Here is a 13,783-nt window from a genome sequence, read left to right on the forward strand (position 1 = left end):
GGTCTGATGGAAAGGGTTCGATTCCGGACATATATGTAATGACTTTAGATCTGTTCTAGGTTTGGTTGGTGTATTGTTATTAGTTGCTGACGCCGACGGCAATCGTGTGTTATTCTCAGAGATAAACCTATTTTTACCATTAAAATAACTGTAAAACACATGAATAACTAAGTACATCGATTTGAACGACACACATCGCTAAGCTACCCTTGTTACAACTTGTTGTTGTTGTTGTTGTACTTGTTGTTGTTGTTGTTGTTTGTGTTGTGTTGTTGTTGTTGTTGTTGTTGTTGTTACTACTACTTAGTTAAACTTACTCGTACTAAAGCAAAATTATCCAAGATCGTTTAGTTAGCTTAGTCGTAAGAGCTATAACCTATATTTGAATAAGTGGATCTACTTACATAAACCTGTGCTTTAGCCTGTCTGTAGGGCGGGGCCGCCTCTTGCGCGATGATGTCCAACACAAACCGGTCTTGATTGTACTCCGCCATGTAGTGTGCCGTCATGAGAATACCTGTGAATATTACAATCAAAATGAAAATACTGATCTCCACTCGATACTGAGGTCTATCACAGATGCTGTGGACCAGCTTATTTGTTAAGTTTAAAAATATAAAAGATTTTCAAGAGTGTGTATATTGACTCTTTTGAAGGGGCTTTTGATATAGTAGAACTGCCTACTCAAACTACTAGAAGCCAACCCTTATAGACCTATTAGACATTACTGGCAATGACCAGTTTTTTTTTTCAAAAAAACATTTAGGTAAAGCGACATACGTTACACGCATAAGACGTTAGTAAAGGTCAAAATATCTCACCATCTTGACTGATATTGAACGGTGAGGGCACCACACTGCCGCTGGACTGCGACGCCCCGAACTTGTACAGGTTGGACGCCGCTACCATGTACACTAGAGTGCCGTTCTCATCCAAATCAGGATCATCCGCCACTACAGAGATTATGGGCTCGTTTACACGCGCTGTGTGCTTTATTCCTGTGAATAGGATGAAAAATATTTAGTGTATAGACTTACAAATTGACAGTTACAATATTATCTTACATATAAAATTCTCGTGTCACAATGTTAGTTACCGTACTCCTCCGAAACGGCTTTACCGATTTTCGCCAAATGTTATATGCATATTCAGTATCTATTTTTCATACCGAATACGAATCGGCTACTATCTATTTTTCATACCCCTAAGTGATAGGTGAAAGTGGAAGTGTAAGAGTTATTTACATGGCAACACAACGTTTGCCGGGTCAGCTAGTTGACTATAATATCTTTATTGTCAAAAAAGTATATATTAAGCTACTAATGTGAAATTCAAAATTCTAGCCTTAATTTACTTTTAATTGTATATTAGCCTTAATAACATTTCGTTAAAAAGGCGCGGCAATATTTTGAGAGGCGGCAATAATTACATACCATACCTCATACTCATTTGGTACTTCTATATTTTTAAAAAGTGTGAATGTAGTTATCTACGCACGCAAGAAGGGGTACTTTTTGGCGTATTTAATAAAAAAGAGGGGATGACGTCACATAATGTGACGTAACGTATCTTATCAAACTCAAAAGAAACTGCAAAATTTGCAGAATTTAGTAGCCAAATTCGATTTTTATCTGTCGGTTCCGTTAAAAAACACTCATAATTTTTCCTGAAAGAAATATAATTCAAAATATACAGATAAATAATCTCACCTGCGTAATATATCTTCTGTTCGAACTTCGGCTCATTATCGTTCTCATCGAGCACTTTGATCTTGACCATAGTGAAGCTGATGTCTTGGCTGTCTGTGCTGTTGTCTATGGAGTTCAAGATGGCCGCCGCGTGCTCCAATATCGGGTTGTTGCTCGCGTAAATCGTCATGGAGTATTCGTCGTGCTTTTCTCTGGAGAAGAAAATATTGCATATTTGTTATAAAAACAATTTTCGAAAATAATTATCAATATACCACATAGAGGCATAAAACTTCCGGTATTATATAAAACAAATAGCAGCCGTTGTTCTCAAATAATCAATCTATCTTTATTTGCCTTTTAAGGATCGAAATTTGAAAATACCTTTAAGGTAGAAATTTTCTAGTCTCGATATTTCATTTTTACCAACTGTTTATTTTATTATTCATTTCTATTGCTACACCTACGTCCTACATATAAACAAACGACATACCTATTCAAATGAAAAAAAAAAACTATTTTAGAAAAGAATTAACTCACCTTTTAAAATAATTAAATCGTCGTAATTGATAGTATATTAAAAACAGGCGTTGATTTTTCTTTTGAGATCAGTTATAAATTAGCAGCACTAATTTTTTTTTTTTTTTGTTTGTATAAAGTACCAAGTGACTAATAGGTACTTTATATTAATTACGATCTAGCCTAATTTATGACTAATGAGTAATTCTACGCTAACTTAAACTGCTAAATAATCATATAATGAAGGCGGCGTCCTCTGACACAGCACTTCTTTGTTTTAACACATTAAGCAGCACTAAATGTAGCCATAATTTTCCCCTTGTTAATTAAATAAAAAGAAAGTAGCTCTTAAATATTTCGTTTTTCAACTTCCTTACCTATCGAAGGTCATATTGGCTCTGATGATTCCCTGCGTCCTGTCTAACGTGAAAGCGCCTTCCTGGTTGCCTTCCAGGATGTGGTAGTACACCTTGCCGTTGTCGCCAGAGTCCTTGTCTATAGCTTTCACAGTACCTGTAACAATATGGTAGATATTTTCATGTTCGTCTGCTACTTCTGTTTCATAAAAAGTTACTAATGCTTGTAAGAAGTTATTCTATGGCGTATTTAATAAAAAAATAAAAAAATAGTGGATGTATCATCGTCATAATGTGTACGTGCAGGTGCAACCATTGCAGAACAAAAAATATATATCAAAATGTTCAGTATGTATCGCGACATCTTATGATATGATATACTAGAAATAAATTATTTTTTAGTAGTTTCCAGAAAAACATAAGACATTTACTAGCCAGCTTTTGGTGTTGATATTGTTTGTTGTTTTTTTTTAATTGACCCATTTTTTTTCCAACCGTCACAAGAACGTCAAAATAGTTTAAAAAAGTGGTCATTGAACTTAGAGCAACACCCAAAATCAAAGAGTCTTAGACCGAATCAATCGTTCAGTTTCATTCAATAATTCTTACCCACAATAATCCCAGCGGGTAGATTCTCCTGCACAGTAAACTGGTGGTGCTTGCTGAGGAACCGGGGTGCGTTGTCATCATCATCAGCCAACACCACGGAGAGCAGTCGTAAGCTCTCGAACTGGGCTGGGGTGCCGTTGTCCACTGCCGCTATTACTAGCTGGAAAAGATTTTTTTGATCAATTAAGTGTACATCCGTATTTAAAGAAATTAATTTTATCTGTAGTTAAATTGCGTGGCCAACGAAATTTGTTTATAAAAAGAGAATTTATTTAGTTACTTAATCTAATACAGAATTTATAGAACACGAGCGGTATTAAAAATGTGTCCGAACACTAAGAAGTCTCTAACAGAACTGATTGTCACACCTATCTTTCTCACCATCGACTCCCTGTAACACAACACTTAATGTTTCCTCTTCTGAACATTACGCTAACGTAACTCTATCTTATCTTATATTTTTCGAATCGAACCGTAAACACTTAAAAGCGATCCATGTCGTTTTACGCTCGTTTTAAACTAATGTTTTGGGGTTAAAAATGGTCATATGACAATTTTTTTTATACTAGACATTGTCAAATTTCGATCTATGGTGTTAAAAGACAATCACGTAATCCTGAAAAATATTTTTTTATGTTCAAATATATAAGTGGACGTCGGGTTAATAGGAGAATTATTATTTTTTGTAGATTTGTCTGGACAGATTATTGTCATTATTCTAAAACAGCGGTAAATTCAAATTACGATACCAAAACCTACTAAAACTTGTAGATTGGGGATGAATGGCAAGACAAACTATGTGTTACAGGGTTCATTATGATGAAGTGTGGTCACGTTAGTACGTTGGTGGTATCCGTTGGACCGAAAGGATTACAAACGCTTGGTCAATCTGTCTGTCTATTTATTAGTCCCTATTTCAATAGATATAACCATTCCTTTACCTGATATTCAGCCTTATGCTCCCTATCCAAGAAAGTTTTAGTCCTCAGCTCCCCGGTGTCTCTGTCGAGACTGAACTCCTGAGTCTCCCCCACGTTCTGGTTGTCCACCTTCAAGTAGTAGGACACTCTACCGTTCTCCCCTGTGTCCTCGTCTGTCGCCTTTATTGTGGTTATTAGGTAGTCGGCTTGTGCTGCGTTCTGGAAAAAAAAAACATTTTTACTTAAATATTACTCTAATGGTTTACTGCTAATGATACAATAGTTTCCCAAGTAACATACTTAAAATATAGCTTTTATACTAGCGCAATTTATAAAAGTTAAAGGGTATCTGGCGATCGTTTGCTATGATGCATAATGCTTGGCAATGGGCGTCGTATTTCCATCAACCGAAAGAAAATACAAAAATGAGTTTATTCTCTGAAGAAAGTACTTAGAAAATTTTAGCACTTTTGATATCTAATAGCTGCCAAAGCCACGATGAACTCCAAAAGATAATGAAACTACAAAACAGCCAATTGTTGCTAGTACTGTTAGTGGCAATACACACCGAATCTTTTAGCTTTTATATAATGACGTATCTAACGCTCACAAACTCATAACCCTATAAGGGAACTTATTATAAGGCAAATTACTTCTATTATTCACTTGCATTGTACCGAACATAGTAAATTATTATCAAATAATTTGTCAAACAATACAGGTCTAAATTGGCTTAATAAAGATTTTTATTTTATTATTATGGCAACCAAGTTTCAACAAACCTACTTATTGATACTACTACAAACTTACCTCAGGTATCTCCAGCTGCCTTTGCTCTGCCGGTGGTTGCACAAACACAGGGCTGTGTTTATTCACGCTGAGCACAGATATGTCCACCTTCGCGGTATCAGTGTGGAGACCAACACCACCCTCGTCCGTCGCGATCACTGTTAAGTGGTACGTGGTGTTGCCTACCACCGGGCGAGCTGGGTAGATGATGCCGCTGGTTGGGTCTACCGTGAATACGCCTGAGGATGGAGATGAAGAAGAATTAAGTATTCAGTTATTACCAAATTTTATTTAAATTTACGATTCTGAATGACGCTTTTGAAGTTTTCTAAACATTACACAATAAATGATCCCATTGAACGCCTTAAACGGGTTTACTGTGTAAACCTAAAGTTTGAATAAGAAAAAAATAGTTTTTCAACTTTTCAGTTTCAATTACCTATAGCAGTGGCGACATTACATCGACAAAGAGTAACATAATATCATCTTGGATTACTATATATATTTTTTTATATTTATAAAGTTCGGAAGGAACATATTTCAGCTCGGGATCACCATTTTGCCAAAAGATCATAAACGAGGCCATAAAACTTGGGGAACGACCGTGCTCCTAAAGTCTCGATACAGACATTTTACAATGAAAGATGTTTTAGAAAACCTCGATATTATGATTCAGAATCTTGTGCCGCCATCTCTTATCGAAATGCTGAAGGTTACACGTTAGAAAGAAAGAACGAAAAAAACTTTTTAATTCTTGGTTAAAGTGCAACATACTAGTATTAAGAGTAACATCAGCTTATAAGTATAACTATAAAACATAAAATAAAACTGGAATAAATCTAATCCTGAATGAACTCAAATCAAATTAAAATCATTTTTTTTTATTTGAATAGGTTCCTTATAGAGCATTTTTTGAATGTCAATACGACTACCACCACTTCACAAGGTGTCACACTCACCAGGCACACTTTGTTCTAGGATCTTATACTCCACTTTCCCGTTGACACCCTCGTCCCTATCCTCAGCCAGGACCTGCAGGATAGCAGCTGGGGGGTTCAGCTGCAGGTTCTCTGCTATGGTACCTTTGTAGACGTTCTGACTGAACACTGGCGGGTTGTCGTTGATGTCCAGGATTTTTATGTGCAACTGTAAAGTGAAAATGGAATTGTGAAGTTAGTAAAGTGTAAGTGAGAAAAACAATGTTGGATACAAGATCATTATAAACGTATTATTTTAAAAAAAGATTAGTGTTAGTAGTTTAAATGATAAGTAGAAGTATTATTATTGTACAAATATATAAATTATGTATTACAAAAAAAAATACTTATAGATTTATTGCATAATTGAATAGAATATTAATTTTTTGCTTTTTTTTTTAGGAGAATGAGGAATTCTGTAACTTTTTGTAACTCTTTTTTTAGCATATCATGAGTATAACAGGAAATCAGAGCATACCTAGAAACCTTGTTCGTAAAGAAAATGACTTGGCTAAGCAACTAGTTAAATTCTACCGATTAGTAACTATTCAGAGTATCAGAATTTACTTTTAAAGGCATCGTTAAACGTTAAACCTAGCTTAAGTTGGTTTAGGCGAGGCTGTCAATTGAACGGCTAATTCAGCTACTTGGCTTCAACACACACACTCACACATCTTTACGTTACTTACAGGCACACTAGTAGACTTCCTAATGTGTGGTGGTGCGTTATCCACAGCGACTACTCTTAGCCAAACATCGGTGATAGTCTCGCGGTCAATGTTGCCGTCAGCCACTGTGACGACCCCTGAGACAGGGTCTATGCTGAAGAGGGAAGCCTGGTCTCCAGATAGGCTGTAGCGGACCTCGCCGTATTCGTCTGGTAAAAGAAATATCAGTTTTAGCAATTTAATAATCAGTTTAATATAAAGGAGATGTTTCATTTTCGGCCATCTCATGTACACTATATCTAAAAAACACGAATAATTTGTATAATTGAAGAAAAATACACATATATTTTGATAACCTAAAGTATTCCTGTTTAAAAATATTTAAAATAAGCATTCCTCATTGAAATATTAAATATGGCGGAATACTTTCAATGTCAAGTTTTCAAAACTGTCGATGTCGGTCAGGGAACCTATGTGTACCCCACACATAGGCTACTATACTCTTTGGATGTCGGTAATTCTGAATTTCGCTGTTTTTGTCCTAAAGTTATTGTTACCTTAGTACTTTACAACCTGGCTTTTGTTTTGGGTATCCCGTCATTATTTCTGAATTTAATTAATTATTTATATTAATAATAACAAAACCACCTTTAAATAGTATCTGGTTTTATAGATGTAAGTGACATGTCAAATTAAAAAAGAAGAAGTTGTCAATTTGATATGTGAAAAATTGGATATATACATATTATATTATAGTGGACTCCAATGTAAACGTTGAATAAATATGTACTGATGAGAAGATTCCATTTTAATCCTGAATATGTTTCTGCTCTGTGCTGCTTACGATTTTGGAGTGATTCTACCTTACTTGTTTACCCAGCTTATGTTTTATGGACTCTTGTGATTTTCGTGCGATCGCTGTGGATTGTGTTGACAAGGATTCAATATCATCAGGTAAAATATTCATCAGTTAGTTGTATTAATGGTGAAATAATCGTTAATAATTTTAAACTAGAGAAGCTAATCTTTTTACATATCTCTTTTTTAGATAATTACATTAGCAAGACAAGGACATTCTTGGGATGACAAAATAATCAGTTATTATTGCAACTGCATCGCTGGGCAACGAACCGTACTCGTAGGTAGTTGCGCTCACATTATGACCATTGTTTGATGTTTGGGCTGAGCTCGTCACAGGATATTACAGAACCTGCTACATGATTGGATGAAAATATTGATATAAGGGCTCGAACACAAAACTGCGATGCGACGCGATGCGAATTCGCAACGCAGAAAATTGCGATGCGAATTGCTGCGATGCGATATCGTGCGGCGTAGCGTCTCTCAGGGTGACCAACAACAACAACCACTGTGCGATGCGAATCAATTCGCAAGTTCTTGCGATGCGTCGAGGGAGCTCGCAGATTTTTGCGATGCGACGTCGCATCGCAGTTTTGTGTACGAACCCTAAGGGAAGATATTTAAAATGAATAAATAATGTATCTAAGTGAAGAATAAGTAAAATATTATCAAATGTGTACTTAAAGTTGTTTTATTTACACACTTAAATGTTTTAACTAAAATATATTGGTATAGAAGTACATTTTGGTTTATTTTGGTATGTTTGTTTTAAGTAAAGATTTATGAAAGTAAATATAATTAATGTTTATAAAATATAGGTATTGTTTCTCAATACATAGGTACAATACAATATTTATACATCTACGCCCATTCGCGTAAAAATATATTAAAAGGTATATAATGTATACAGTAAGTTAAAATAGAATGACAGATGACATTATTACGGTAATCACTACCGCCATGATGTTGTGTTGCAAGTTTAAGTGTAAATTATTGTTTTTTAACAATTAAACGAACATGATTTGAAGAAAATGAACCCCTACGAATTGTTCTTTGCAAGTTTTCTTAGTTTTTAGTATAGTGTACAAAAGGTGGCCGGGAGCCCATACATTTTGAAACATCTCCTTTGTTGATATATATTAGGTACACATTTGCTTTCAACGTTGAAGACTTTTTATCAGAACTTTTATTTGTTTCTTGTCAACGTAATATGTTACAATATAGTATGTATACATTAATGTTTTTATCTATACAGTATATATAGGGTGTATATTATTATATTACATGCTGTGTTGTAAAACAAAACTAAAATATTTTTTGTAGTTATTTTTTTTTATAATGATTCAATTTATTTGCACAGAGTTCTTGAAGAGTGTTTGGTCACTGCCTCACAGTAATAATAAACAGATAAATAATGTTTTCAGTCACATGTCATTTTTTTTTCAAAATAATTACATGCTTAATGTTACCTATTCTATCTTGAGAATTGAACACAGGTTTTAAAACTTAAGGAAATAATGTACTTGAGATTTGTGCGTCTGCGACATGTCCAACTCTCGTCGCTACTGGAGTAGGACTGACTCAAGTCGACCGACGGGTTAAGCCCGCTCCACATTCTCGTGAGAATCTCGCGAGAACGCAAGAAAGTTACTAGTGGGCAGTCCACCATTATCAATAAAAAAGTCTTTGATAGTGAGATCACCTACCTTCATCCCCATCCACAGCGCTAACCGCAACCACACTGGTGCCGACTGGGGCATGCTCCGGCACTGCCGCCTCGTACGCCGGTACCGCGAACACCGGCTCCTCGTCGTTCACATTGGCCACCAGCACCACCACCGCCGCGCTGGTGCTCAGCTGGGGCACTCCGGAGTCGATAGCGACTAGCGTGAAGTTGATTGAGTGGATCTTTTCGTAGTCGATGCGTTGTGTTGTTTTTACTACGCCTGTTGAATAAATAAAAAAACTATCAGTTATTTTTTTATATAGAAGTAGTAAATGAGCCTGCAATCTATTTTGATCACACCTTTTAAATAAATATATAAATAAATAAAGGTTTAAATATAGAAATAGTAAATGAGTCTAAAGTCCACCAGATGTTAAGTGACCACTGTCCTCTAAATCACATATGTAAACTAAACTAAGTGTAATAAACATCTGTTATCAACCCGAGATAAGATCAGAGTCCGGCATGAGGGGTGTCACAAGATCTAGGTATGTAACGGAATCTTTGAACACGATTTTTATCCACTTTGAACAGTCAGATTAATTCAAAATTTGGAACAATTCAAGCCGATGATACACGATTCTCCTTATTAGGATCGTCAGGATTAACGATTCTCCTTGTGCCATTTTAGTGAGGTTTTTAGTTCTTTAAACTTTATTTTTTAATCATGTAAGAATATTATTTATTTTCGGCACCTTTATATAAATAAAAGGTATTAAAGGTCATATTTTCAAACAAAAACGTACATCCTACTTCACACTGACACCATCTCTGAATGATTCACGTTCGACATATATTTCTGAACGACTTATTACCAATTGGTAACTTGTGTTTGACGTTTCCTCCCCAATTTCTGGTATATAGCTAAATCCGCTCCAAACTTCTAGTCCACTTTGAAGGTCCGCGCAGGTTCAGTTCGCTCTTGCGACGCGACTCGTGTCTATATTCAGAGCGGACTAGCAGTTTGGCGCGGACTATACTATTGTAATAATTTTATTTGAATAGAAGATCATTCTTACCAGTAACATTATCAATAGCGAAGTACGCATTCGGCGGTGATATGATGATAGCAGATATGGGCGTTTCTCTATCAGTAGCAGTGTACGTGTTCAGAACTGTTCCCACAGGCTGCTCTTCCAGGATACGCTCTAGGTACGATGGCTGTGTGAAGACGGGAGCGTGGCGGTTCACATCCACTATGTTTATTATAAGTTCACCTGGAAATAATATAAATTAATTTAAATTTAATCTTATAGTTATAAATTCGGGTAGATAATTAGATTTTTTATATAATATACTTTGGAAATAGCAAACGCGCAGTACACTTTAAAGGTAGAACTCTCAGCGGTTCGGTTCCGACGGCTCCACCGTCACACTATTCACCGACATGCTATTTTTGCCTAATAATAGCAGTTTTAAAAGCTCTGTTCTGCTCTGTTCTGGTTTGAAGGGTGTGGTAAGGGAGATATACTTTTCCGAGGCGTTCCAGCTTAGTCCACAGGGGTAGCGACGCATTTGTAGCCGACCTCAGGTAGGAATATATAATTCTATCTGGGGTTGATTACAGATGTCTATGGAAGGCAGTAACCACTTACCTTCAGGTGGACTGCATGCGCGTTTGCTATATCTATATTATATTAAATTGTGTACCTATTACTATTATGATCTATAGAAGTGTGCAATAATGAATACTCTATATATGTATCTATAAAAAAATTCTTAAAATAAACACGCATTTACCGTCCGTCCGTTGCAACGTAGGTGCCGACGTGTCAGTAACGGCGACGGGCAGCGTGAGAACCGCCGCGCGGCCGCGGTCCAGCCGCTGCGCAACCGCAACGCTACCGTTCGCCATTATGTCGAACCATGTTGAGAATACGCCGTCGTCTAGAACCTGGGAATAGAGTAATATAAAAATCAGTATGATATAGTAGGTATTTCCTAGTTAAAACATAGGCTTCCGGATTATATTCTCGGTTAGACGACCCGCGTGGCGGAGCGGTCACCATACCGGCCTGACGCACAAAGGGTCCCGGGTTCGATCCCCGGCCAGACAAATATCTAAATAATGAATTTAGATTTCTGTTTCTGGGTCTGGTGTTAGTGTATTTGTCTATGTGTGTGTCCATGGCACCCACGACACAGGGAATTCTAGTGTGGCTAGGCTGTGAGAGTAGAAAGCGTTTATTTACTTTATTTATATCTCAAGAAAAAAATAAAGAAATATATTCAGTCTACAAAATGAGTTAAACACTAAGAGACAATGATTGGAGCCACTCTTTGAGTGTTTAATTACTTGTGTTAGATGGGAATCATATCTAATTTACACTTTTATAATTATGAATTTTATCGCCACTACTTTTCCATGACAAAATAACTTTGGAAGTGGTGATATAGGTATATTGAGATTCTGTAAATAATTTCCTTTGACAATACAATACAATTTTTTGATATCTTTATTTTTTTGTCTATATCTATGATAGGCGGAAAGCATGGAATGCTAGATATTGACACTGTCAGTGTATAAAAATATATTTTATATTGAAAAGAAAATGTAAAAAATTAAAACTACCATTTTTTTACAGAAATCATTTTAGATCTGTTATTATGATGATCTTGATTTAATTTTTTTACACAGTTTAACAAGTAAGTATCCCAATTAACTTGCTTCCCTTTTTTTCTTAATATTAATTTAGAACGTCTCACATATCTATCTCTCAAGTAAATCAGCATTACACTGCTTCTATAAGCCATAACCTATAGTAGTAATACGCCTGTACATAAAGAACAAAAAAAGCTTGAAACTGAATATAAATATCTACATAGTGATAGTAACTGTTTAATCTCACCTCCTTCCCATTCTTATCAACAGCCCGAACCAAGCGTTCCTTCGCGAGCTCGAACAGCAACTGCCCATTATCCACTATATCAGGGTCCACAGCCACCAAGGTGTGCAGGATGGTACCCAGAGGAGCGTCCGCGGAGACCTCAGCACGTTGTACGCTCGGCGTGAAGTAGGGTTTCTTGTCGTTCACATTTATTACGTGCACCGTTAGTTCGGTAGTGCCGGTTAGGCTGGGGATACCTGGAGATGTTCAAAGATTATTTCAAACTCACGATAATTCATAGTCACAAGTTAGAACTTACAAGGAATAATAATTAAAATGAAAACATAAAAGTATTAATTTATAGAAAAACATGCAATAAAACTATAAAATATAAAATGAAAATTATAAAAATATGAAATACGGCATTAGTTTGTTTGCAATAATTACTTATTTTACGGCATTATTAATTATTCTATAATTACAGTCTTGAATTATTATGCCTTTGGGTCAAAATAATAAAATTTGGCAAAAGAAAATTAAAAACCGCGTATCTTGATTCCCCGTTACAATAGGTCTCAATTATGCGGCGGAGTTGGCATTTTAAAGTTAAAATACACGTATTTGATTTTAGTATCATTTTAGTATAAACTAAAACTATCGTAAATTCCACGATAATATTAGTAAAACTTACAATTTATATTTTCATTAATTATAAAGCCTTACAAAAGTAAGGCGTAACAAAAATATGAGTTAGACTCATTTGAGTGTTCCCCTCCACGGAAATCTTTAGTAAAAGGCGAAAGATTTATGCGTTTTGAAGGGAAATCAGAGTGACGAGATACAAGTCACCCCGAGCTTATAAGTATCTACGAAACGTTCTCAACAGCGTGATGCAGAAAACAGACACATTCTTTAGGGCGACATCTAGTTACAAATATGTGATGTGTTAACAAGTTGTCTGTTTGCGCCTCTGGATGGCGCTGCTATAGACGTACTTGTTTAAGTGTAAAAAGGAAATAAAACATAAATTTTAAAATTGTAAAAAAAAAACAGCGTATCGTAAATACCGGTTACAATGTCTCAATTCCGCGGAAAAGATATTTTAAATTTAATATGTAAGAAATCATGATTTTAGCTTAGACCAGCGTTTCCGCAACCTTTTTCAGTCCACGGACCCTTAGGAAATCAAGCACAGTTTTCACGGACCCCCTTAATAAAATAAACAGCACAAAAAACGGATTGTGTATTTATTTTAGTTATTACAGATACAAAAAAAAAAACAAATACAGAAGGTAATTATAACTGTTTATTATGAGAAATATGAAAAAAAAGTGAAGGTTGGTGTTGCTTTTTTGCAACTAAATCAGGGATATTCGAGTTATTATTGCTACTAAGCTGTAATCTCAAATCAGACTCTAGGTACTTGTAATCTGTTTGTATAAACAAGAGTAGAGAATGCCTTTTCACATAGGTATGTGGTTGAAAAATCAGTAAAGCGGCCCTTTTGCATTTAGCGAATGATCGATTGATGTATTGTCCAGAGATGACACCGCGGTCCCCCATACATATACTCGCGGATCCCCAGGGGTCCGCGGACCACAGGTTGGGAATCGTTAGACTAATACTATCATATAATTTTACGATAGTAATATTAAATTAAACTTTCATATAAAATTTAATTTAACTATTTATAAAGCCTTACAAAAGTAAGGCGTAACAAAAATATGAGTTAGACTCATTTGAGTGTTCCCCTCCACGGAAATCTTTAGTAAAAGGCGAAAGATTTATACGTTTTGAAGGGAAACCAGAGTGACGAAACATAAGTTACCCCGAGCTTATAAG

General features: G+C 35.7%; 1 protein-coding gene, 1 long non-coding RNA gene and 2 other non-coding genes across 4 annotated transcripts in view; 1 reads left to right on the plus strand and 3 right to left on the minus strand.

The window, feature by feature from the left end:
- The window catches only part of LOC140742400 (cadherin-87A), an 81,515-nt gene that overhangs the window by 4,597 nt on the left and 63,135 nt on the right, over positions 1-13,783 (minus strand). Inside the window, exons 18-30 of the mRNA XM_073073328.1 lie at positions 11,963-12,198; positions 10,854-11,007; positions 10,133-10,330; positions 9,094-9,333; positions 6,548-6,735; positions 5,841-6,027; positions 4,903-5,120; positions 4,114-4,311; positions 3,173-3,332; positions 2,585-2,720; positions 1,710-1,900; positions 822-998; positions 405-517 (exon numbers count right to left, since the gene is read on the minus strand). Of these exons, the coding sequence (XP_072929429.1) occupies positions 405-517; positions 822-998; positions 1,710-1,900; positions 2,585-2,720; positions 3,173-3,332; positions 4,114-4,311; positions 4,903-5,120; positions 5,841-6,027; positions 6,548-6,735; positions 9,094-9,333; positions 10,133-10,330; positions 10,854-11,007; positions 11,963-12,198 (2,396 nt within the window). The remainder of the gene's footprint in view (positions 1-404; positions 518-821; positions 999-1,709; positions 1,901-2,584; positions 2,721-3,172; positions 3,333-4,113; positions 4,312-4,902; positions 5,121-5,840; positions 6,028-6,547; positions 6,736-9,093; positions 9,334-10,132; positions 10,331-10,853; positions 11,008-11,962; positions 12,199-13,783) is intronic.
- LOC140742401 (uncharacterized) lies at positions 3,729-8,066 on the plus strand. Its single transcript, XR_012102276.1, has 2 exons — positions 3,729-3,764; positions 7,771-8,066. It is a non-coding gene; the product is annotated as an uncharacterized LOC140742401 (long non-coding RNA).
- Positions 12,657-12,775, minus strand: LOC140742441 (U5 spliceosomal RNA). The gene has a single exon (XR_012102282.1). It is a non-coding gene; the product is annotated as a U5 spliceosomal RNA (small nuclear RNA).
- On the minus strand, positions 13,636-13,754 carry LOC140742440 (U5 spliceosomal RNA). Its single transcript, XR_012102281.1, has one exon. It is a non-coding gene; the product is annotated as a U5 spliceosomal RNA (small nuclear RNA).

Source organism: Epargyreus clarus, unplaced genomic scaffold (genome assembly GCF_041222505.1).
Source record: "Epargyreus clarus isolate Ecla_fem2 unplaced genomic scaffold, WU_Ecla_fem_2.2 ptg000005l, whole genome shotgun sequence".
NCBI classification, from domain to species: domain Eukaryota; kingdom Metazoa; phylum Arthropoda; class Insecta; order Lepidoptera; family Hesperiidae; genus Epargyreus; species Epargyreus clarus.